Source organism: Artemia sp. Qi Xiang Cuo, chromosome 10 (genome assembly GCF_049724085.1).
Source record: "Artemia sp. Qi Xiang Cuo chromosome 10, ASM4972408v1, whole genome shotgun sequence".
Taxonomy (NCBI): domain Eukaryota; kingdom Metazoa; phylum Arthropoda; class Branchiopoda; order Anostraca; family Artemiidae; genus Artemia; species Artemia sp. Qi Xiang Cuo.
The window spans coordinates 64,666,477-64,690,315 of NC_142803.1; the positions used below are offsets into that span (position 1 = coordinate 64,666,477).

Here is a 23,839-nt window from a genome sequence, read left to right on the forward strand (position 1 = left end):
TCGTCACGGTGCACTCCTACTTATCTGAGTATGCGTTGTTACTAGGCAAAATCATGTCTAGACACATTCCCCGGTGGTTGAAGTCCCCTGCAATGTTTTTCTAGGCAAAATCATGTCTAGACATATCTCACAGCTGGTTGAATTTCCCCGCGATGCTTTTCTAGACAAAATCATGCCTCATAGCTAGCAAGACTTCCCTGCGTTGCTTTTCTAGACAAAATCATGCCTTCCAGCTAACAAGACTCCCTCGCATTGCTTTTCTATTAAAGGCCATAGAGAATATTTCCCTTCAAAGTAAGCTATACATAGGTAGGACAAAGACAATTCCTCATCAGTCTCTTATAACAAGTTGACGAGAACACAAGTATCTGAAATAATGGATAACTCTTATGAACAAGTGAGTACCTTTCTCTCTAGTATATCCCCCCCCCCCCCGGTCAGATCTTGTCAGACCGAGATCAGATCATATCAGACCAAGAAAAGATCGTAGCCAACCGAGACAGACCGAAAACAGATCATATTCGACCGAGAACAGATCATATCGGACCAAGAACAGATCACCTCAGACCCTAAACAGATCTTATAAGACCAAAAACAGATCATATTTGACCGAGAACAGATCATATACGACCGAGAACAGATCAGATAAGACCACTAACAGATCAGATCAGACCGAGAACAGATCAGATCAGACCGAGAACAGATCTTATAAGACCGAAAACAGATCATATTTGACCAAGAACAGATCATATCCGACCGAGAACAGATCAGATAAGACCAATAACAGATCAGATCAGACCGAGAACAGATTAGATTAGACCGAGAACAGATCATATCAGACGGAAAACAGATAAGTCAGATCGAAAACAGATCTTACCAGACCGAGAACAGATCAGATCAGACCGAGAACAGATCTGATCCGACCAAGAACAGATCCGATCAGCCCGAGAACAGATCTGTTCTCGGGCTGATCGAGAACAGATCAGACCGAGAACAGATCAGATCATACCAAGAAAAATTCATATCAAACAGAGAACAGATCTTATCAGACCAAGAACAGATCGGATAAGACCAACAACAAATCAAATCAGACCGAGAACAGATCAGATCAGACAGAGAACAGATCAGTCAGATCTACCCCAAAAACCAGCACAGTCTACAAGCAGAGTCAAAAGCAAAGAAAAGCACATCTTGGCTTACTTAACGAGCAGTGAAAATTGCAAATCATGAGTAATACTCTTAGTGCTTTTCAGCCGAAAATATATGAATGATAGTATTTTAGCCAAAATACAGGCATTTTATAGGAGTGCATTAAAATATAGCAATTTATTAGAATTTACAGGCAAGTCCAAACCCTGAATATTGCACAATATAAGTTCTATTGAATTTTGGTAGTTTTAAAACACTAGTTCAAATTGTAAGCTGAGTTATGAGATTTAGATTAACAATACTCTTTAGAAATAAAACTGGTCAACTATGTCATAGGTTTTGAGTTTGGAATCAATCGAGCATACAGTAGTAGCATAGCTGTTCGGACGAAAGGCATAAACTAATAGAACTTTTCTGAAAGCTTTCATTCCCCCCCGCCCCCCAAACAGTGAAACAAAACAGAATAGACTTACAAATCCTACTCATAAGATCCATCACAACTTTAATGGACCTTACTTACTCTGTAATTTGTAAGAATCCCATATTACGATAGCTTCAAGTACCCATTGTACAATTACAGGCGAAGATTTCAGAGCTGAGAGTATGTAGAAGTAGTTTGAAATTAGAATTATGCTCATAATCGTACGTAGGAGTATAGTTTTGAGAAGCAGGGTAATTTCATTCAAATCCCCTAAAACAGGCCAATTTTTTGAGAAATATGGGACGAATCCTAAAAGTTTTCACAGAAGGACGGTCGTTATGTTCCATCCTGTATACGTAATGAGTAGCAATAATATGACATTTTTTGTTGATAGTCGTTTATTATTAATATATACGTTTTGAAATACAATCAATTATAAATCTCTCATGTGTAAAATTATAAATCAATCATTGGAATGAAGTGGGACGTTAAATTTCTCTCAAAATCACTATACATCCTAGGGACTTACTGATGTATCAAAATATGCAAGTCATATTTATTTAGAGCTCCTTTATGTTTTTGAATCATCTGTCTTCCTTGAGCTTCTGTCGCTTCTGTCACTTTTCTTCTTCTGCTTTTGGCCTAAATAGATATATTCTATGAAACAATCTTTAAAATTAAAATTAAAATTGCAGTCTAAAATCTTACAACTATGTTAAGCAAAGAATGGAAAATAAAATACATAAAACAAGAGGCCTAAAAATGGTTTTTAGCAACTAAATTTCAGCTGATCGTTTTAATTTAGGCCCCTTCATAATTAGATTTGATTAATACCAAGTGAAGTACTTGGCACACAAAACGCCCCTCCAACTTTTCTAGCGTTTTTTGAAAGTAATGATATTGGACCCTTGGCCCTAATTATCAGATAAATGTCCTTATAGTATCATTCCCTCTTTAGACCTATTGCTTCACTCTTAGCCCTAGCTTTTGCTTGATTATCCTTTTTGTCCATTCTCTTAGCTCCCTTCAATATCTTTCACGTTGGCTGATATTTGTGAGACGTACTTAAAGAATTCCTAAATTAGGTAGCGTTTGCATTCTTACTAGATAGCGACTCATCCAGGCAATTCAGAGGGTTACAAAGCCTTGTTGCCAGACAAGGTTTAGATTGACATCGAGATCCATTGCTTCTTGAATCATATCTGGCAATGTGCTAAGACATAAGTAGGTACAGACCTTCTTTGAAGTGCTGGCCATTGCCCAGGACCTCGAAAAGAACCCACTCCCAAATGCAGTGTGTATTGTGTCTTTTAATTCATGGATGATATGTTACACTTTCTATTTATACGAGTCTAATAGCGAGTTTCTTACATTTTGTCCTTTAATTTATCATTCTTGCCAAGATTATAGGAAGTAATTCCTCTGCTAGTGAGGCATCTTCTACGAGAGATAATAATGTGGAGGACTCGGCTCAAAGTCAAAACAAGCTCGTCAAGCATACAAGATCAATGTCTAGTGTGACCGGTTTTCTCACCCACCCAAGCTCTGAGTGCAGGGATCTTAAGCGATGTGAGAAGTGAGGTTAAACGGTGAGTTCCAAGGAGGGGTTTTCTCCATCTAGAGACGATTTGGTGGGTTATTGGAGCATAACCACACTAGATATAATTTATTTAGATTATTTTACTTAGAGAGTAAAAAGGGAGCCACAGTATCACTTTGGCCCCCTCTTCCAAACTCTAATAAATAAAAAGTAAAAAAGTAACCTCTACGTTTGTACTGATCTAATCTTTGTACTTATCCCAAGGTATTCAGTATCTCTGTTTGGACTAGTAGTAGTAACATTTCTTGACGGTGCGGCGTTTTGGAGAGGCTTTTGAGTCCATTCTTCAATTCCAAACAATCATGTCTCTCATTAGAAGTAGTGTTAATATTTATGTGCACTTGCCTATGGAAAGGCCTCAATCTGAGGTATCAAAAGGCCTCAATCTGAATAAGTTTTCAAGGTATAGATAATAGTCGTATTCAAGTGTGTTGAGGTGTTAAACAAGGTTCTGTTCTAAGTCCTGCAGTATTTGATAATATTATTAGAGCAGTCACCCAACAGCATCCACCATACTTGACTGAGTCATATATCGATGCAAGTCACCTGTCATAAGCCGACAACGTTCTTCTTTTAGTTAATAATCTTATTACACTCCAGAACCCCGTTGATGTTGTTTGTTCAAGACTGAATAAAATCGGTCTCTCAGTTGCCACTTTCAAAACCAAGTTTCTTGACTTTAGACCGGTTCCACTGATAAAATTCAAGTAGGTCCAGCTACAATCTCATTTTCCAGTTCCCCAATGTATTTAGGACTTTAATTTGAAACGTCAATTAGATTCGCACGACACCTTATATTTGATTCTTTTGAGGAAAATGTAAGATAATTCCACGGGCTATATAGCATATTTTTCACAGCACGTCTGTTGTATCTGACACCCCTAAAACAACTTGCCTACGCCTCCAACAGAAATAAAATCCAATCGTTATTCTTCATGTTCTGCAAGTATTTTTTCAGTATCCCTGTTTGGACTAATAATAGTTACATTTCTTGACGGTTTGGTGTTTTGGGGATATGTCAAACATGGTTGAAATGCCACGTAGGTTTGCAACCCGATTTTCCCCTTCCACTTCTCACTGATTTTCCACCGATTGGCTTCTGTCAATTGCCGGTGTTGTAAGTTATGAAGCTCCATAGTAACTGACCCATGTTGAGTGAGTGCTTAAAATTTGTTAATAAATGGGTGTAATTTTGTCAATGTCCTTTTCGTTTTTCTTTTTCTTGTATTCAACATACGGTATTGTTATGTACAGAAGTAGCAATAAATTATTACTAGCTAGATTAATTTTTTGCTCATACAATCAGAAAAGTCGATGAAAAATCTTATTGACTCGAACAAGCACTAGCTAGATCTCTACTAAAATTCCTTTTATTTTACATTCCTTTTTCTTTGGTCTTTACATGCCTTTTATTTTTTCTGGTCTTTTCAGAAAAAAGGGAAAAGTGGAAATAAGTATTTAATGCAAGTGGACAATGGAAACTGTTAGAAACGAAAAACGGTATAAATGGGAAATACCGTTCATGAGAGTTAGGAAAGCGAATAATTTGCAATCAAGTCAAAATATGTTCAACAATTGCGTTATGCATAACACGTGTCTAAACAAACATGGCAGGGAGGGATAAGCATGTTTAAGGAAGCGATACATAATCATAATCATAACCGTTTAAGCAATGTTTGTATCGTATAATTGCTACAAATGAATCACGTCATAACTAAGTAAGTAATATTTTGAATTATCTAAACGATAGACTTTATTCCAAATGAAAAGATTTTAGTAAGAAACTAGGTAAATAGATTCATTACCGGTCACGGTATAGAACAAACTAAAGAAAAAAGAAAGAACAGAAATACGTATGTTACGCTTGACACCAGAGCATAAAAAAGTAAAAAAAAAAACAGGGAAAAAGTTAAAACAAAATTTTGGAGGTGACCAATAATGGCTCTAAAAATGCGTTCACAACAACTACAAAATTTTCAAACTGGAGTTTAATCCTTCATAGCTTTTATAATTAGGAATCATGTTTGGCTTCGGTTACATAACAAGCCAGCCTTTTAGGACTTTTTTTTAACTTAACAAGTTGTTTACAAACATGTAAATCTGCAAATTTTAGAGTTAATTATCTCAAGTCGTGGGCACAAGAAAATTTACATAATTTAAGAAATATGGAGAAAACATCAACAGAAAGTGGAACGTTCTTGGTAAGATTTACACCGCCAATTTCAACAAGTCCTATATCGGAAATGTCCAATAAACACAAGATTTTGTTCTTTTTCCTAGAATAATTGTCATATATCTCAATTTATGATTTCTTGATTTCGACTTCTGATATTTTTTTAGTTATACAGTGTTACATTTTTCCGCATCAACTAGGTGTGCAACAACGCAGATGTCAGATCACTTGTTGTGGAAGAGGGGGGGGATGATGTCTGTAGTTTTTTCGGACTCGAATCCTACTGAAACGGAACATTATCGATACACAAGATTTTCCCACGTTTTATCCTTTGAAAAAATAGAAAATGTTACTTAACATGCAAAATTCATTGCTTTCAAATTTGCCTTTCAAAAGCTGGGCAAAATACATCAAAAGCTTATACTTCTAAGTAAAATGGAGTTTACGTGATTTACAAAACCAAGCAAGAGGAAAAAATCCCCCAAAAAGATGCGACCTTGACAAAATCATGCAATCGAATTCGGCATGTCAAAGATCCCTAAAATAAAACTTTTAATCTGCCACCTACAAACACACAATTTTGTTTGTTACTCAAGAATCATGTCTGTTTAGTTTTCAGTCTTTTTCCAGGGCAGATAGTAGCAAACCAGCACTTATTAATTATCGAGAAAGAGATCACAACCTTATTGATTATGTTATTGTAAACCAAAGACTGGTAGGATCAAAACAAGATACTAGGATATATAAAGGTGCTGTTATTGATGTTAAAAATAAAGATGACCATATAGTAGTGTCTAGGGTTAATTCAAATCGGAAATCTTGGAAGGGTAACTATCTCCCGGGAAGTTATGACGTGGGTAAACTCCAGGATGAGAATTTTAAAGTCTTTCCATGGACAGTTAAATACTAAACTGGAGAGCTTAAAATTTAGTTATTAAAAGGATAAAAGGAATAACTTGTGAAGCTACTAATGGTGTCTTTGGAAAAAAAAGTTCAGAACGCAGCAATGAACAGCAATGAGGTTTGAATAGATTAGGATGGAGAGCGTGCGTAGCTGTGTTCGTCTCAGGCTTCTTGGTGCGGCAGTAAGTTGTTAGTCGTAGTGGCAGTAGATCATTCAACGGAATCAGCAAGCTATAGAGCTCATTTTTACTAAGAAAACATATCACGCCAACAAAGTGCGTCTGCTTCAGTACCATCTGTGTTCTGAGTGCTACCGGAGTCCCATTTGTTGAATAGTAGATTTCCCGTTGTATTGTCTTTCATTAAGGCGACATTGTTTGGATTGTAACGTTCTTTTCGTTTGTTTTCTTTTGTCGAAAAGTGTGAGTGTATCTGGTTAGAAGTTTATTTTCGTTTTAGTTTTTCTATTTTTAACTTCATAGTCCTCTTACAACAGTTTGTAGGTATAGAGATTTTAAATAGATTGTTATCATTATTGTTACAAAGTGATACATACGGCGTTGGATATTTTACCCCTTCAGGCAACGCAATGATATCAGTGAAAATGGCTGTAGGGACTTATAGCGCGGAAAATGGGACAATCCTCTTCCACCCACACGAGATAGTTAGTGAAAATATTTTAGTACAAAAACACTAAGCCTCATAAAAACTTCAATAGCGTATTCAAATTTTACTGTAAATTTAAATTGCAATTCACCATTTACTTCCAAGGCCAAAAATCTTGAGCAGTTTTACAAACATTCCTACAATCAATTCATGATAAAACTATTGCAAAAAACAACAACCGAAATAAGTTAAATAATACTTTTCCAAATAAAACTTTTTCAAAAAACAGTAGAAAATGATATTAAAACCTAAAATAAGCAAATATAAGGTCACATAATAAGTCAGACTTCAGCTGAACAAAATATTAATATGAACGAACCAAACAAACAAACAAAGAGCTAGAAATTCAATAAATAATATATATATGTCCGTAGCGGAAACTGTGCGTTTCTAACACTATTTACTTGCATATTATAGCATAGACCATAAAAGCAAAAGTCAAAATGCTGATCAATTCTGCATAATAAGAGCATTTATTGGACTAGCGGATACTAACAGCTAGTGTCCTAAAGATAAAATCCGGCCACCCCAGCCCGTAAATCCTCTCTTTGCGATGGTAGAGAGGGATTCATGAATTCTCGTCATTACATGTAGATGATTTTGGTTAAAAAAAAAAAACCTTAGTGAAAAGTAAAAGCTAGTCACTTTACTCATGGACTTCTGGCTTTGACGCAATTCCGGTTCTGATGAGAGTGGAAGGGGTTCAAAATTCTTTTTAACGAGACATCTACCCAAAGGGGTTGTCAGGTCTTGACCAGAATTGATGCAAAGAAAGACTAAGCACCCAAACTCCACCTTTTGGAGTGTCCGTACCGAATTATTTTAATCAAGGAATCAACCAGATGTGGTTATCGATTCTTCGCGAAACTTAAATCAAAAGAAAGTGTCCAAGTTTTGTCTTTAGGGGGCGAGGTTCCATATCCGAAATTTTTTGGGTTTGGAGAAGGGATGGATCTCACTTGAGTCTTAATCATTAAATTAAAATCGGTGTCCTACTTTTGCTTTTTTCAGAATCAGAAGCTACTCCTACTTCTATAGAAAACAGAAGAAGAGAGCTCGGATTCTTAGAATCAGGACTATTCTAACCCAAAGCCCATTGCTACCAGTGTTGGTACCACAGAATAATCGCTGGTTCTGGCATTTGACCCACCACTTCGCACGGGACCGTGGTTACTATTACTAAATATCTGGAGGAGGGCTATTAAACACTCCAGCGTGTTATCTAAGTAAGACAATCCAGATAAGTTGCACCTCCAGAGGTTAATTCTATAACCAATCAGCTTTCACTCTAAGTTTCACTCCACTACAAATCCCCAGCGCTCGGACTTAAGAGTGGACACACAATAATCCGACTCTAATGACCACTGTTCGTATTCCACCAAATTGAACCAAAATCGCTGGGTTGCGATTTTCCAGGACTATATCTTTTATCGTGAAAGACATCTCGAATAGTTTAGGACCCTTCCTTACATCAAGAACCTTTACCCTTTCTCTGTCTCTCTGGACTCTACCAAGGCAAAAATTATGAAATAAGCAAATGTGAAAAGGATGAAAAATTTTGCTATTACTCAAGTCAAGATCACAAAAGCAACTAAAGACCAGTCTGCTTTTTGGTAAGAAGAGAGCAAAAGAAGAGCCCACGAGACTCTAGATCATTAGTAAAATTAAGGGGTGACAGCGCGCCACACCCATTGCACCCAAAAAATGGCCTTTTAAACCTACCGACTTTAATCGTGAAACCTTGTCTCTTGACTGGCAGATGAGTCATCACCATTTTATCTTTTTAACTTTAAGCTAACTAGGGAGCCTGCGGAAATTTATCTAAGGAAAATAAAAAGAAAGATTAAAAGACATTTAAGGGAAAGCGAGAACAGGGTGAAACAGAGAGTCAAAAAGTGGGAATAAATGTAACCTATATAATAAGGCGATTTATCTGATAATCAGGGCCAAGGTGCCCTACAGGGTCTTTCACCTTGATAGGTTGTCAGATAAAAAACGGTGACAATTCGTGGATACTGAAAGTTCATTTCATACTGTATTTTTTGCCGATGTGGACCAAAAATGATCTCTGTAACAGTTTGGGTTCATAAATTCTTGTCATCCAGACATCTACAATGAGACGCTGATCAATTTCAACTAAATTAGATGAGATGTAACAGCAACTATCCTAATAGTGCCTTTAGATGGCCTGGGAAAAATCTGAACTTTTTTTTTAGAGGAGTAGGGGGGAATATACCTAAGTTGTAATCATCAAGGTATCTATCAAAGGGTTTTGCTGGATTTGAGTCAGACTTAATCAGAAGTTGCAGTCAAAATACTAGTTATTTCCTTTCAGAATCATGTAACAATTCAATTCCTGTCAATATGGGGTAAAGTGGAGTCCCTAGATTCTTTTCAGGAATAAATCGGCCAGAAAGGGACATCAGATCTCAACCTAACCTGGTGGATACATGAGGCTAAGATCATCAGTGTACCTCTTTGCGTTCTGCACCTTATGAGAGAGAGGCGATTAAGTGTTTCGAAGTCTCTTTACATGAGCCTAATCACTGGGTAAGCAGTAGAGTTTGTTGAACCGAACAAGGTCAATCGATAGAATTATAATATTGGGTGTCCGTGATTGAAGAAAATATAGTAAAGGAAAGGCTGCATTTTCGTCACTAACTCACATCTTAAGAGTTTTTTCATCCCTCCTCTTCTTCACTCTGGTTGCCACAAGGTTGGGCCAAAAGCTTCCCAAAGGCTTGTCCTTGTAAAAATATCCCATCATCTGATACGTTTCTTTATCATCTTATACACAAGCAATAACTCTGGAGAATCCTTATCCTCTACTCCCAGGAACAACACGAAGAAAAAAATTCAGACCTCACCTTCTTCACATGGGTTTATTTGATCTTAACTAAATTTGATTGAGATTATCAGCTAGGGCTTTACCTTCACTTTCAAGGAGATGTTATATCCTGATATTATCTTTTTTGATAAATCAAGAATCCTTTCATCCCTTCAACAGCGGTTTAAATCATTTTATCAACTCATGGACTGTTTCCAGTTTGTTACAAAAATATGTTTCGATTATACAGCCAAAAAAATAAATGAAAAATAAAAAATTACCTTTTTTTCAAAATCGACTAAAAGGTAGAAATTAATTTTTTTCTTCCAGAATTTATAAATATACGGGAAAATGAGGGATGTGAAACGAACTGGACTTTACATGACTTGATACTTTTAGTTTCGTTGTCCTTAACTCTTTGACTTTTTTCATTAATGCACTTATAGCTTAGATAAATTTCCTATTTATGTTACGCTGAACCCAGTTCTTTTTGTGAATGTTCCCAGTTTTGTTCGAGTTTTTCATCGTTTTTAAAAATTGCTGTTACTAAGGTATTCCTAAAACAAAGGTGGTTGGAAAAGAATACGCAGTCCTTTAAGACCAAAATACAAAAGGATGCACGCCTGATGTCGTACAAGTGGGCAACCCTTCATTGTCTACTCTGTGGCGAATATCTTTACTAATATTTAGGGAAACTCGGTAAATTTAGTAAAAATTCCTGCATTAAAGATTGCAACCACAATCACGAGCAAGATTTTTTGAAAAATTTTTAGTAGCGTTTAGGGTTTACTCCCAAAATTACCATTAGCCTAATGATCATTAACTGTCTGTTATTTCTCAGCCTAAAATAAAGATACAAGAAACTTTAGACCCCAAAATCCTTACAATAAATGCAAGGGCCTGACATTTTAGTCTTTCTTTACTTATTGTAATACTTCCTGTTTCCATCGTTTTCCTGTTGTCTAGGAATGAATATTGTTAATGATAACTGAGTTCCTGAACACAACCTCTGTAGAAATTACAATGAGAACTCCCAACTATCGGTCCTATATTTTTGCTCTCCCTATTGTGCACTTAGGCGTAGTATTGTTTAGCCTTCTTAGAATACTAGGGATATATGGCAATAAATTTATGATTTACTTTAGTTAACATTTCCTAGGATACCCTGTCAATAAAAGCGAAAGAAAAAATCTTATTCCAGTAAAGCCTACAACTATTTAACTGGGTCTAATGACCCAGCAAAGCACTGTCAAATATATTAGATAGTTAACCTATGGCTCAAAGGAGCAGAAAAATTTCACAGGACCTTTCACCGGTTTCACTGTACCCCTATCGCCAAGAATGAGCATTGGGCAGCTATAGATGACCTAAGTAAACCTCACCTTCAATCCTAGACACGTCCATCAATTTCAGCTAATTTAAAAGCTAATGACGCTTGGACAATTTCGGGCTAAATGAACGGGAAAAGCTCCAATTTCTGTCTTTTTTTTCATTATATTCTTCTTCTTTTTAGTATATTTCATAAGAAAATTTTGTCAAATTACTTGATGTTTCCAGCAAAAAAAAAAAAAAAATTATGGGTCAATATTGCAGAACATGATTTCTCGCAGTGATTCCATGTTTTCGAAATAAATCATTAATGGAAATAATCCTTTTATCTTAAAAGATTCCTTTATCTAAGATTAGCCAATCCTGGCTATTTTATTTTTGTTTTTCCATGGTTTAATTAAAACAGTAGCAATCTAAGTCTACAATAGAATTTAAAATAGTTTGTTAATTTACAAATCAATCAGTTCTTAGATTATTTTCACTTAACAAACCAAAAGAAAACAGAGGAAAAAATAGTTTATTTTAATTTTTTGGGCTGATAATTATACCGTTCGGCACGGTATATTTGGCATTATACATTTTTTATTTATCGAAATTGTCCTTAAATCGACCAAAAATGTAGTTTTAGCGTAATAATGTTTAAACTTTGATTTCAAGCTAATGTTCTTTGTGCTGGGACTTTTACAGTTGCCGTTGTCCGTAATAGGGATCAAATTATAAGAACTACATAAGTGTTGTAGGAATATCTAATATTCTAATATAGTAATTTTCATATGAGAAGTAGAGAAAGTAAACATGCCAGAATATGAGAAGTAAACATGCCAGAATAAATACATTTCTGATGATTCTTGTTGGAATTACCAGGGGCATGAAAAACTTTTCTACTTATACAATGCATACTGTAAAAAAAAAAATAAAAAAAAATCAAGCGATTAAAAAGGTTTACCCAATATCTTGACCTTAAGATTGAAACACCGGGATCTTAGGGAAAAACTGAAGGAATGGCTGCCTTGGCAGACGTGTAATTATTTTATTTTACTTGTTTGACATTGCAAGCTGTTCAAGATTCTGTGACATGTTTGGCTCCAGGAGGGCGAACTAAACCCAAAATCAATTTATGGCTGAACCCAAATTGAGGTTTCTACACCCGATTAGTGAATATATCAATAGGCTAGCTCAGCATGTCATTAAGATCTGAGGTTTTACTTTGCTGCCTATCAATGAGAATCCGAAGTTATAGAGAGTTTGCTTCTATCACCATTCATATTCCATTATGTTAATGTTTGTGTTTAAATTTTCTCTTCTCAACTTAATTTATAAACTTTTTTAACGAAAATTATTGATTCCGAGTAAAATAATGTGGAATTTATCTAATATATTAGATGACATTAACCATTTCTAACAAATAATTAATACTTATTATTACTGACTAGATTCTACTAAATCAAAATAATTTTCTAAAAGTCAATGAAGCTTTCAGCAGCGTCATTATTTTGTTGTTTTTGTAACAGTAAATATTTTTCAAGTCACTGTTCTTGCACCTACCAGATAATGAGAGCGATTGCTTGCAATTTTCTTCATTTTGATGAGGGGCCCAAGCTCTCTCCTTTAGATCAAGGACGTCTATTAACATAAATCGAATACGAGACGACACATCAGCGCTTCTTCCCCGACAAATCTTCCTCATTTCATCCAGATACACGGCTAAATTCGTCAGCTGGAACTGCAATGGCTGGGAAGTATTTTCTGATTCAGCAACTGCTCTCTGGTACTAAGCAAAGAGTATATTTAATTAGTTTTCGAACAAATAAACTCTTAAAATATATTTTCTTTTTAATTTCAATTGTAATAATAAAAAAACTACTGAAACACAAACAGAGGCAATGTCCTAGCTCAGAGGTTCCCAACTGATTTTGGGCGATGCCCCAGATATGCATTTCTAGAATCCCGATACCTCCTCCCTCGTAATATTATTATTTTTTAATTATATGTGTTTTCAACTGAAGGAAGCTTAAAAGATCATTAACTTGTTGGTTGTTTTTTTTTTGGTTCGTCCTCTAGACATGTTTTATTCTAATAAAAAATATAGTCTGTATAAAACGACTTTTATACAATTCATGACGTTGTTGCAATACTATCACCTGATAGCATTATCACTACCCCCACAAAGTCATTTCTAAAATTCTGACGCGCCCCCCCCCCCCTGCCTCGTAAGATTTTTTATTTTATTTTATGTGTGAAAGAAGGAAGCTTAAAAGGCCATTAACTTGGGAATGGGACGTCATTTACACAATTTTTTTTTTCAAAATTAATGCTCTAAAGTATAATCAACCGAAAGGAGCACATCTTGCCCATGACCCAACAAAATATTAACGTGCCCCACCGGTGGGGCATTCGCCCCAAGTTGGGAATCACGGCCCTAGATAGTAAAGAACGATGTGCCTTCAACGTTTTATTTGTTTATCTGTTTCTGGTTTTTATTCCCGCCATTACCTATGAGAGGAACAAATAAGGTCCTGGATTCATCCCATTGTAAGACAAACAACGCCTTTTCTAGACTATATCTCTGAAATAATTTTTTTTTTCTGAGCGTCAATACTTTAGTTTTTAAAATACAGAGGGTCGAAATACAATTTGGATCATACTATGAAGTAATTACAAAATAAAATCTTTAGATTTATTTTCTGATGGTTCCTATCTTAAAAGCCAAGGAAAATTGCATTCTGACTTGGGCAACATTGTTTTCTTTTTTTTTTACTTTTTTTCTTCAGGACTGATCGCTTCGACTCAGTGTTTTTAGATGGACAGGAAGAAGCTCATTTCATCGTAGAACCCTATTTTAGTAGCGAAAGAGATCAGAGTTCACCAAAGTGCTTATTTCGGCCAACAAAGTACATACAGGTGAAAATTCCGAGATAGTTAACCGATTCATCAAAACAATAAACCCTTAGCCGCAGATACCCATCATGCTTGAAGCAGTGGCTGCAATTTAGTAGCCTGCAATGTTCTGATAATATAGAACAATGCAGTGTTTTCCATTTAGCTCTTTTCTTAACAGATCATTTTATATAGATAGGTTAATCTTAACCGTTAATCTGATCTTAATTAAATGATAAAGACAGGATCTTTTGAGTTATTTCTGTCCAACTCTCCAAGCCAAAATTTGAGTTCCACTTGCCTCCGTACCCCTCCCCCCTAATACTTTCAAACAATGGATTTTGACGGATCAGGTGCACATGAAGTTTTTTAAAATATTCAAATAAACGTTTTGTTTCAGTGGTATACTCTTGAGAAACTATAAATAATTTTTTCCCACTGTACAACTCTAAGAGTTGCAAGTTGACAAGACGAAAAAGACCAAACAAAACCACCTTTTCTACTAAAAACTATTTGTGAACACCAAGTAACTTACATAATTACGGCCATTACCCTAAGGGACATGTAGACCTCAGAGGCATATTCATCAGACCTTTCAATTTCTCCCCCCTCAAGAAAAATCCTGAGAAAATCTACTGCTGCTACTGAACCCTTATTTGCACAGCATTAAGACTTGGCTCGTTTAAACTGAATTCATTTGCAGCTTGGTCAAACCTGGCTTTCTTTGCACCAATTCAGGAATCAACTTTTCTCGGACCGTATGATAATTTAAGTCGTTTTTAAACCGAGTTTTTCTTCAGCTAGAACTAGGCCCCTTTAAAAGTAATTCAGGAATTAGTCCGTTTTGCACAAGTCAGTTCCCAGTTTGGATTCATTTTTGTACTGAAACTGACAAACATTGCATGATGTTGGTTTAAAGGAGGTTTCAATATTCTTACAGCCAAAAAAAAAGAAAGTGGAAGAAGGGGCCAAGTTTGTTGCCAAAAGTTACGGAACATTCATTGGAAAGGTTAGCAAACGCACCGTTTGAAGCAATTAATGGACTCATTCTAGGACCAATTATTCGTCCAATTTATTTATTTTTATTTATAATCCGTTGAAATACAATGATGAACGAAGTATAAAAAAAAAGAAAAAAGAAGAAGAAAAGAAAAAAAAACAAAAGAAAAAGACGGATAATGACATATAAAACGAAATTAAAACTCATAGAACAATCACACAAGCATAGTAATAAACCAGAAAATGACAACACAAGCCAATATAACAAGCATATAGACAAGCACAAATAAAAAAAACTATAAAATTATGGAAGATGCACACAAGCATAATAATAAACCAGACAATCATATAGTATATATAACAAACACAAAAACAGTAAACGTGAAAGACCTATTGTTTTAAAAGGAAACACCATGGGTGTCCATTTATTGCCCTATTGTAAGCTGCAATGCATCTGCCGATGGCAGCATTGGGGTCAATTAGACCGTATTTCCTATTGCCTCAAGAATTACTTGCCCAGGGGGGGGGGGCTGAGAAGATATTTAGCATACCGGTAATAAATTTGTCGGAGCTGCTTTGATTCCGTTGCCAAAAAGGTACGCCAAAAAGGTGCAAGGCATAAAAATTTTTGCGAGCGCATATGGGTTATATAATTTAGCTAGCAGCTAGCGACTAAAACGAAGTTTATTGAAAACTATGCCACCGAAGGCACTGGACGTCCGGCGCTGAAAATAGCAAATGATAAGCTTTTTAGCTGCTTTAAGGGAGTTACCGATTGGGAGGCCAAGATAATTCATTTCTAATTGAGGAGTAACCAATACTCCATTAAGATCAATATTAAATCCTTCAAGAACTGGGCCCTAGTTCAATAGTACAACTTCTGACATTTCAGCGTTAAATTTAAGATTTATTTTTGAATACTCTCGACTCAAAATGGAAAAATTTTACTCAAACACCAATACCTTTCGGCTGGGGTTAAAGACATTGTCCGCATAAGCAATAAGAGACATATCTATCCCTTCTACAATACAGGAAGAAACTGCTTGAGATTGTGCGTCGAGAATACAGCTGATAAACGCAATTGGGGATGTAAGGGCACCTTGCCTTACTCTGCAACGAACAGGTATGGTTATCTTTGTAATTATTCCATGAGGCAGATTAACAGTGACAGTTAAATGAGTATATATATCATACAAAGTATGAATAACGCAGGTACTGACCTCACGTTTATAAAGTTAAGTGAGGATATGGGCGTGAATTGTCGAATCAAAAGCACGACTGACATCATGGCTCCCTAGAATAAGCGGCTCTCCAGATTTATCAGCATCAATCAAAACTGACGACAGTGGCGTCGGTGCATGAGCGAACCTTATTCCTTTCTGAAACCCAAATTGGTGTGGGGGCATATAGCATTTATCAACCAGCTCAGGCATTATCAACTTCTCAAAAATTTTACAAAAAGTTGTAGCTACCGTTATTGGTCGATATGATGAGCAATCATTTAGGGGTTTATTTTTTTTAGGGACAGGAGTAAGACGGCCAGTTGAAAACGAGGCAGGAACTATATCTTTTGTAAACGCCATTTGGAAAAGTAGGGCAAGGTGGGAAAAAAGAAAAGGGGTTCCATATAGGAGGTGTTTGGCGTAAACGTGATCTGTACCTCTTGAAAAAGGTTTCTTAATTTTACGTATTATATTATAAAAATCCAAAACCGATACAGTAAACATTGATTTGTCCCCTATCGAAAGTATATTTTCGAGTGTAACTTTGAAAGGATTTTCAATTTGTGGATCTGGATCAAAAAGCTATCCGAATAGATTTTGCTCCCTCAGTCTGGGAGAGATATTTAATGACTGGCTGGACTTCTGTTTTTTTTTATGTATCAAATTTTTCCACAGAATTTATACGCTACTAAAAATCTTTTCAAAAAAAATTGGAACGAAAAGTAGCTCTATGTTTCTCTAGCTCTTTTGGAAAACGGCGTTTGCTGGATAAACGGATCTGATTTACAACACCAGTTCTGGGACGGCCACAATCTATCCAGATACTTATCCAGAATTGGACCTTACTACAAGCCTCAACAAGTAAAGAATTCTGGGACCAGGCCTTCACTTGGAATCCGACTCGTACTTTAGTGCGAGGGGCAAACTGCTTTTCTGCTTGTAATAAAGCATGTGAAATAAGTGACGCATATATATTTAACTTCATACGATTTTCATTAATTGAAGACGGGACCGAATTCTGGAGAAGCTCAAATGGTATTTCATCTTTGCAAGAATAATACCAATACAATGCTGGTACTGGGGTATATCAATCTTATTCAGTTCTACCACATTCCACCACTTTCAATTTTGGATTACCCGTGCATTGTCCAATGGAGCCAAAATATTAAAAGACAGTAGCACATTGTCAGATACTACAACCTAATTTAGCACACTTACACTTACTGCATTACTGGCAATACTACCGGAAACAAGTCCATGATCAAGGTTTGATACGGATCCTGGCGGGTGTATATATGTGAAATCAGCAGATTTCGGTAAGATAGCACTTTCATTGGGAATCAGGCTAAGAGGCAGTGCCGCACTCGGATCACCATTTTTCAATAAGTCACAATTAAAATCTCCCCAACAGAACCCAATGGAGGTACGAGGCTCTGATTTTACTCAAACATTTACCCAATGTACTGCATGCTAGAGCAGACTTCGCTTCAGAACTTTCGTCTCTATAGTCTGTTGACAGATATACATTAACAATGACAGTATCACTCATTTTAATTGCAAGGAAATACTCAGATTTTGCAAACAGTTCGGAGTTAGTATGTCGATCTATTATTATAGCAAGTCCAACTGAGAGAAAGCCTCAGTTTCTGGACCTCTTTGCGGCTACAAAGTGGAGCACATGTGATTACACTATATCGAGTAGTTTCATATTGTCAACAGAGAGAAGATATTCCTGTAAGCATATTTCTTTACTAAGGCGAAGTTGTTCCACCACGCCGATTTTTGTACTGAGACTACCATTTACGCTCCATGACAAGACGCTGTTTTTAATATAGGGCTCAACCATTTAAAACAGATCGGCTTTTTGGCTTCAAAGTCTTGTTCAACGGGCAGTTAGCCTGGTAACACGTGTGTTTGGTGCTTTGACAATTCAAACAGCGGATCGGGTCCTTGTACGGGCTTTCTTTCGTCACACCGTGGAAATTTTGGGCGCATCGGCCACATTTCTACGTATTTTTGCACTGTGTCGACATATGGCCGATTTCATGACAATTAAAAAAACAATTCGGGAGAAAAATAAATTCTTGTATTTTGAAACGTTCAAAGTCAATTTTAATCGTCATTTGTGCGGCGGCATCAAAAGCATCTCTAATTGAAAAATACAGCTTGAAGATGCGTGATTTCCCACATTGTTCGGCTTTCTCACAGCCGGCTATTAATCTTTGTAAATCCTCAGCACTAAGGGACTCGGGAATCCCTTTAACTATGCCGATATGTGAGGGAGTTCTGATTTTTGCGCTGGAACCCTGGTTTTGATTATTATTCCCGAGCGCCAATTTATCCGCAGTAGTCTTCTGCGCAATGGCTACCCACCACCCATTTTTTCCTGGTCTGAGCTCAACTATAGAAGCATCAAGGGATTCACCACACGCAGATTCTATAAATGCTTTCCGCTCCGATGAGGTTTTCAGTGGCGGAGGGTTTGTAACAAATACATAGTAAGACAGCTTTGTGGGGGCATTTGGTTGGGTAGGGAAACTATTTCGACTAATAAGATTTAAGTCACCTTTGTTCAGTCGTTCCATGAAGCCTTCAAAACGGCGGCACATATCATTTACTTTGGTAGTTACGCATGAACTTATCTCTTCTCCGCATGCAGGTACCTCGGTTGGCTCAAAAATGACGAATGTAGGAAGTTGACGCTTTTCTTTAGCTGATTTGGCAAAAAAATTCACAATCTCCAAGACATTTTCTTCATCCTTAACTGATTTACGGAAGCGGTCCGGTAGGCCAGATTTTTGTAGGAGCAATTCTTTCGCACTCGGTATATTATCTCTAGAGAAAATTTCCACAGTGCGATTAATAATCGATTGATGTTTTATTCTGGCCAGCATTGCTCTTGAAACAAAATTTAACACCGCATTCCAAATGATGTTTTCCATGTTTATATTTTATATTCATTAATCACGAATATATATCCACAAATCCATCTTTAGGCTGATTTTTCATCAACCTTAATTACTGCATTAAATCAGTCCAAAAAATATAAGCAGTACCAGATTGTGTCAGAATGAAAAGTCACTTAATACTTTCATCCTTTTGATATACAAACAATTCACATAGGTGTTTTCGCTCTGAAATCTAAAATTTTAGGGCAGTATTTTTTTTGTATGAGCATCAGAGTTGTTTAAAACTTTCAGTTTCTTCTTTTTTAACGTCTTACAACTTTTTCTTAATATTTTTGTTTGATTTAATCCGTATTTATGAATCTTTCTTTTTTTAACGTTTTCTTTGTTTTCTGTTGTTGGCGAGAATCTGACACCTTGAATGGCGTTCTCGAATAAATTTACGGCTAAGAAAAATACACATTAATTGTGCTAAATATAAATTGCATTAAATAAAACGCTTTTGGTTTTCCTGCCTCCGTGAACAAAATTTACATTAAATAAAATAAAATAAATTAAATAATAAAAGTTTAAATTGAATAGAAAAAAAGTTTAAATTAAGAAAAATAAAATACAATAAAATAAGTAAAATAAAAGAAAATAATAATATAAATTTTATAGCTTAGGTAACTTGGATTAAGAATGTTGAACTTACTTTGGCATCATATTCTTGTTCGTAATTTTTACCAATTAGAGAAAGTAATTCACAAAGACATTCGAGCTGTTCCTCAGTACGCGCCTTCAGTAATTCAGATATACAAAAATCCATAGCTTCAATTGTCAACATCTTTGACTTGAATAATTCCCCAGTAAATCTGGAAAAAAATATTACAATGAGACTCTTTTAAAACAAATAGGAATTATTATGAATGAATAAATAAAACCTAAAAAGAACAAAAGTTAAAACTGAAAAACAAAATCAAGCATGAAAATATCATATACTACTATGGATGAGATGAAACACGAAACGACCAAAACTTAGAATGAATAGTCAAGTCAAAGCAACCACGAGAATCAAAAGCTAAACAACAAAATGAAATCGAAGTAAAAATCAAGATTGATAAATGCCAAAATTAAGAATGGGATTATCTCCCTCCTAACAAACCCTCTAAAAATTCACGAATATCATTTGCGCTTTACCAAAAACAGTAAATACTTCAAAAAGTCTAGTTTTTGTTAGTCAAAACAACTACAAAAAAAAAGAAAATTCCGATGCTAATCAAGATTACAGAAAAAAAATTATCAGACAGGTTTGGACTTTATTTGTATGGACGATATGAACTTTGATCCACTTTCACTGAATAGAGTAAATCTTGAATATTATTATTTAATTATGAAAATTCTTAAAGCGTTCGGTTTAAAAGTTGATATTGCGCGGATTATCAAAATAGTGAGCGTGTTAGTAAACTGGAAGAATTCACAGTAATAAGCAATAAAGTAAAGTCATTGGAAAGAAAATACTTTGCAAACCAAATGGGCTCAAAAATGATACTACTAAAGGAATTTGGAAAGTTACTAAAGACTTAATTGGCAAGAAGAAAAAGCCCCACTAAATTCACTACAGATTCAAGGAAAAATTGTTCATGACAAAACGATTATTACTAATAAGTTTCCTGAGGTTTCTTGAAGCACTGGTTTTAATATGAAGGCGGAAGGGTTAGTGAATTTTAATAAAAGTTTCTCGGAAGATGAATTTCTGGATGACGGATGAATTGTAAATGAAATAGACTTTCTGCCCTGTACAGGAGATGAAATTTATAAAGTTGCAAAACCAATCAAATCTAATTCAGCTGGGATTGATGACATTAACTTGAAGACTTTTAAATCAACGACAATTCTCTTCCATATAATCAATCTTTTCCACCAAATTTATGTATTTCCGGGTGTACTTAAAAGGACAAACCCCCGTCCCCCGGACGGCTAAGGTGATTCTCACCTGGATATTTATAATTATGGAACCATATCAATCCTTCCACTGTTTATTAAGAAACAACTTAAAAACACTGTGAACAAAACGCCCTATGATTGCCTTGCAAAACTCAACGTTAAACTCAATGTTAAACTCAACGTAGTCCCGAAGTCCGGCCTTAGAAGAGGCCGCTCAATGTCAGGCAACGCACGTTCCTTCAGCAATACTATCAATAAATGCTTTGAACGCGGCAGACTTCATCTATCTATTTCTATTGATTTTAGAAAAGGGTTGTTTACAGCAGATTTTAAAATCTTTCTCAAAAGTATACGACTCCTTGGAGTTATTGGTATCTACGAGATTGGTATCTATAAAGATTTTCATCGTATTTGAAGTGATCTGATAATTTTCTAAGCGGTATATCTATTCAAATTGCATTAAATGACATTTTTATCTCTCCTTTTTACCCCTCACCTTGAATTTTTCTTGCTGATCTTTCCTACGAGAAGCAAGTCCAATAAATATAATTTTGCGTGCGAGGAAGTGCTGGAACAATGTAAACATTGCGGTGCTATGCAATTACGTTATTTATTCACATTTTTCGTAGGTTAAGGCTCCGTACTACATGCTATCTTCTGTGCCTAGAGGTAAACCTATTCATATAGATTGCTATCTCGCTGAATAGTAAGTATATTGTTCAAAAAGTCCCTAGTCTTTGCAGTACCTTCATACGCTGTTAGAAAAAACACTCATATTTTTCTGAGCTCAAAGAGGCACTGAGGCACCGGAGTAGTGTTTTAACTTTTAAAATCTGCAAAACGTGCATTCCCTAAGGTTGGTATAAAAAAAAGTATATGACACATCTTATTTTGTCCGAAATAGTCCTCATCTTCTCCGGGACAAAGTTTCCAAACTTACTCGTTCATGTTCACTCGAATTTGAACAGGTTAGCATTTCTGATTGGAATGCTCATTTTTCGTCCATTCAGTTGATATGCCATCTTTCGAGTTATCTTTTCATGATATTCTTCACATTTACCTTTCAAATGGTGACCACAGTGAGAGCCTCGGCAATACGCCACCTTCATATGTGGCTACCATGATTGAATAGCTTCAAACTGGTAAAGTTTCAGGTCTGGATGGACTAAAGGCCGAGCATCTGAAGCACGGCAAGTATTAAATTTTGACCGAAAATTCCTTTCAGTTCTAGGCAATTGGGTTTAAGCATTATGTACCTAAGGCCCTTTATGAAGGTGTTGCACCTCGCATTAGACAAAAAAAAAGAAAGAAAGACCCTTCAGTTTGTAGTTCATATAGGTCAATTACAGTTTGCTCGATGATGACCAAACCTCTTGAAAAAGTATTCTTCCCGCTTATTAGCGTGAGGTACGATTTCAACAACAAACAGTTTGGTTTAAAATTGACATTGGAGTTCAAAATGTACCTGCTAGTAGTATCCCCTTAACAGGAACATGCAGAGCCCTACCACTTGGGAATTCCGATACCGGCACTTTTTTTAAGGCCACAGAGAACGGGATTTCCCCCACTGCTGGCATCTTCATAACTAAAATAATAGATGGCGTTATTGTTAACTACAATTATAGATGGCAACATATTTTCTTTTCCAACGACACATTTGTTTGCCTCTAAGCAGTTTTTCAATAGAATTTACGGAATTTTTGTCTGGTGTAGGAATCGAACGTGATACCAAAGATGTTGTATGGTAAAAGAACGACACGTTAGTCAACTGAGCCAACAATTCATTGCTGCTTCTGTTCTTGTAAATACATTCTAGGCAATCAATGCATTTGTTTCCGTGTGCTATCAGACTGGTGTTAAGCGTCACTGTATCGTAACAAATTAATTACGAAATTGATTTCTCTATTGGAGTTGGATATTTGATAAAGACCACCAATGAATTGTTTCCGGGTGCCTTTTTTGACATCATTCCGAGAATATGCATACCACAGTGACTTGAGATGATTGCTAGACAGACATTTTCTTCTTTTGACCTCTAATGGTACCGGGCACACTGGTTCTTTCGATAGTCAATCATTTTGGCATCATTCCGAGAATATGCATACCAGTGATTTGGGATGATTTCTGAGCAGACATATTCTTTTTTGTGCTCTAATTTTACCTTATACAATGGTTCTTTTGATTGGTCAATGAAACTTATTTCGGTCCCAAAAATTCTAATGGCTACAGCCGGCCAGTTATCCTTTTCGTTAATATATTGGTCTCGAGTACACTGGCTTTCCATTACCGGGCTTGCGTATGAGTTTGGGTCCACATGTTCCCTTTCAGGGCCCCATGCTTCCTCCAGGGCCCCTAATGCCATCCCCCAAGTTTTCGCCCTCCCCCAACTTTTTTTGGAACTTAGATTTTTTTTGCACAGCTGGTGTTAAGCGTCACTATATTGTAATAAGTTAGTTACGTAATCGATTTCTCAATTGGAGTTATATATTAGGTAAAAACTCTCAGTGAATTGTTTCTGGGCGCCTTTTCTGGCATTATTCTGAGAATATGCGTACGGCAGTGACTTGAGATGATTGCTAGGTAGACATTTACTTTTTTTGTGCTCTAATAATACCTGGCACACTGGTACTTTTGATAGTCAATCATTTTGGCATCATTCCGAGAGTATGCATACCACATTGATTTGAGATGCTTGCTAGGCAGACATATTTTTTGTACCCTAATGGTACCAGGCACACTGTTTTTTTTTGATTGGTCAATGATAATTGTTTCAGTCCTAAAAATTGTAATGACTACAGCCGGCCACGTATCCTTTCTGTAATGTATTGGTCCTGAGCTGA

At 36.0% G+C, this 23,839-nt stretch overlaps 1 protein-coding gene across 1 annotated transcript in view; it reads right to left on the bottom strand.

The window, feature by feature from the left end:
* Positions 1-1,954: 1,954 nt before the first annotated feature.
* LOC148948038 (uncharacterized) overlaps positions 1,955-23,839 on the bottom strand; it is a 67,768-nt gene continuing 45,883 nt past the window's right edge. The window contains exons 8-10 of the mRNA XM_089096067.1: positions 19,768-19,927; positions 12,614-12,839; positions 1,955-2,212 (exon numbers count right to left, since the gene is read on the bottom strand). Coding sequence (XP_088952193.1) covers positions 2,142-2,212; positions 12,614-12,839; positions 19,768-19,927 — 457 coding nt within the window. The 3' untranslated portion in view covers positions 1,955-2,141. The remainder of the gene's footprint in view (positions 2,213-12,613; positions 12,840-19,767; positions 19,928-23,839) is intronic.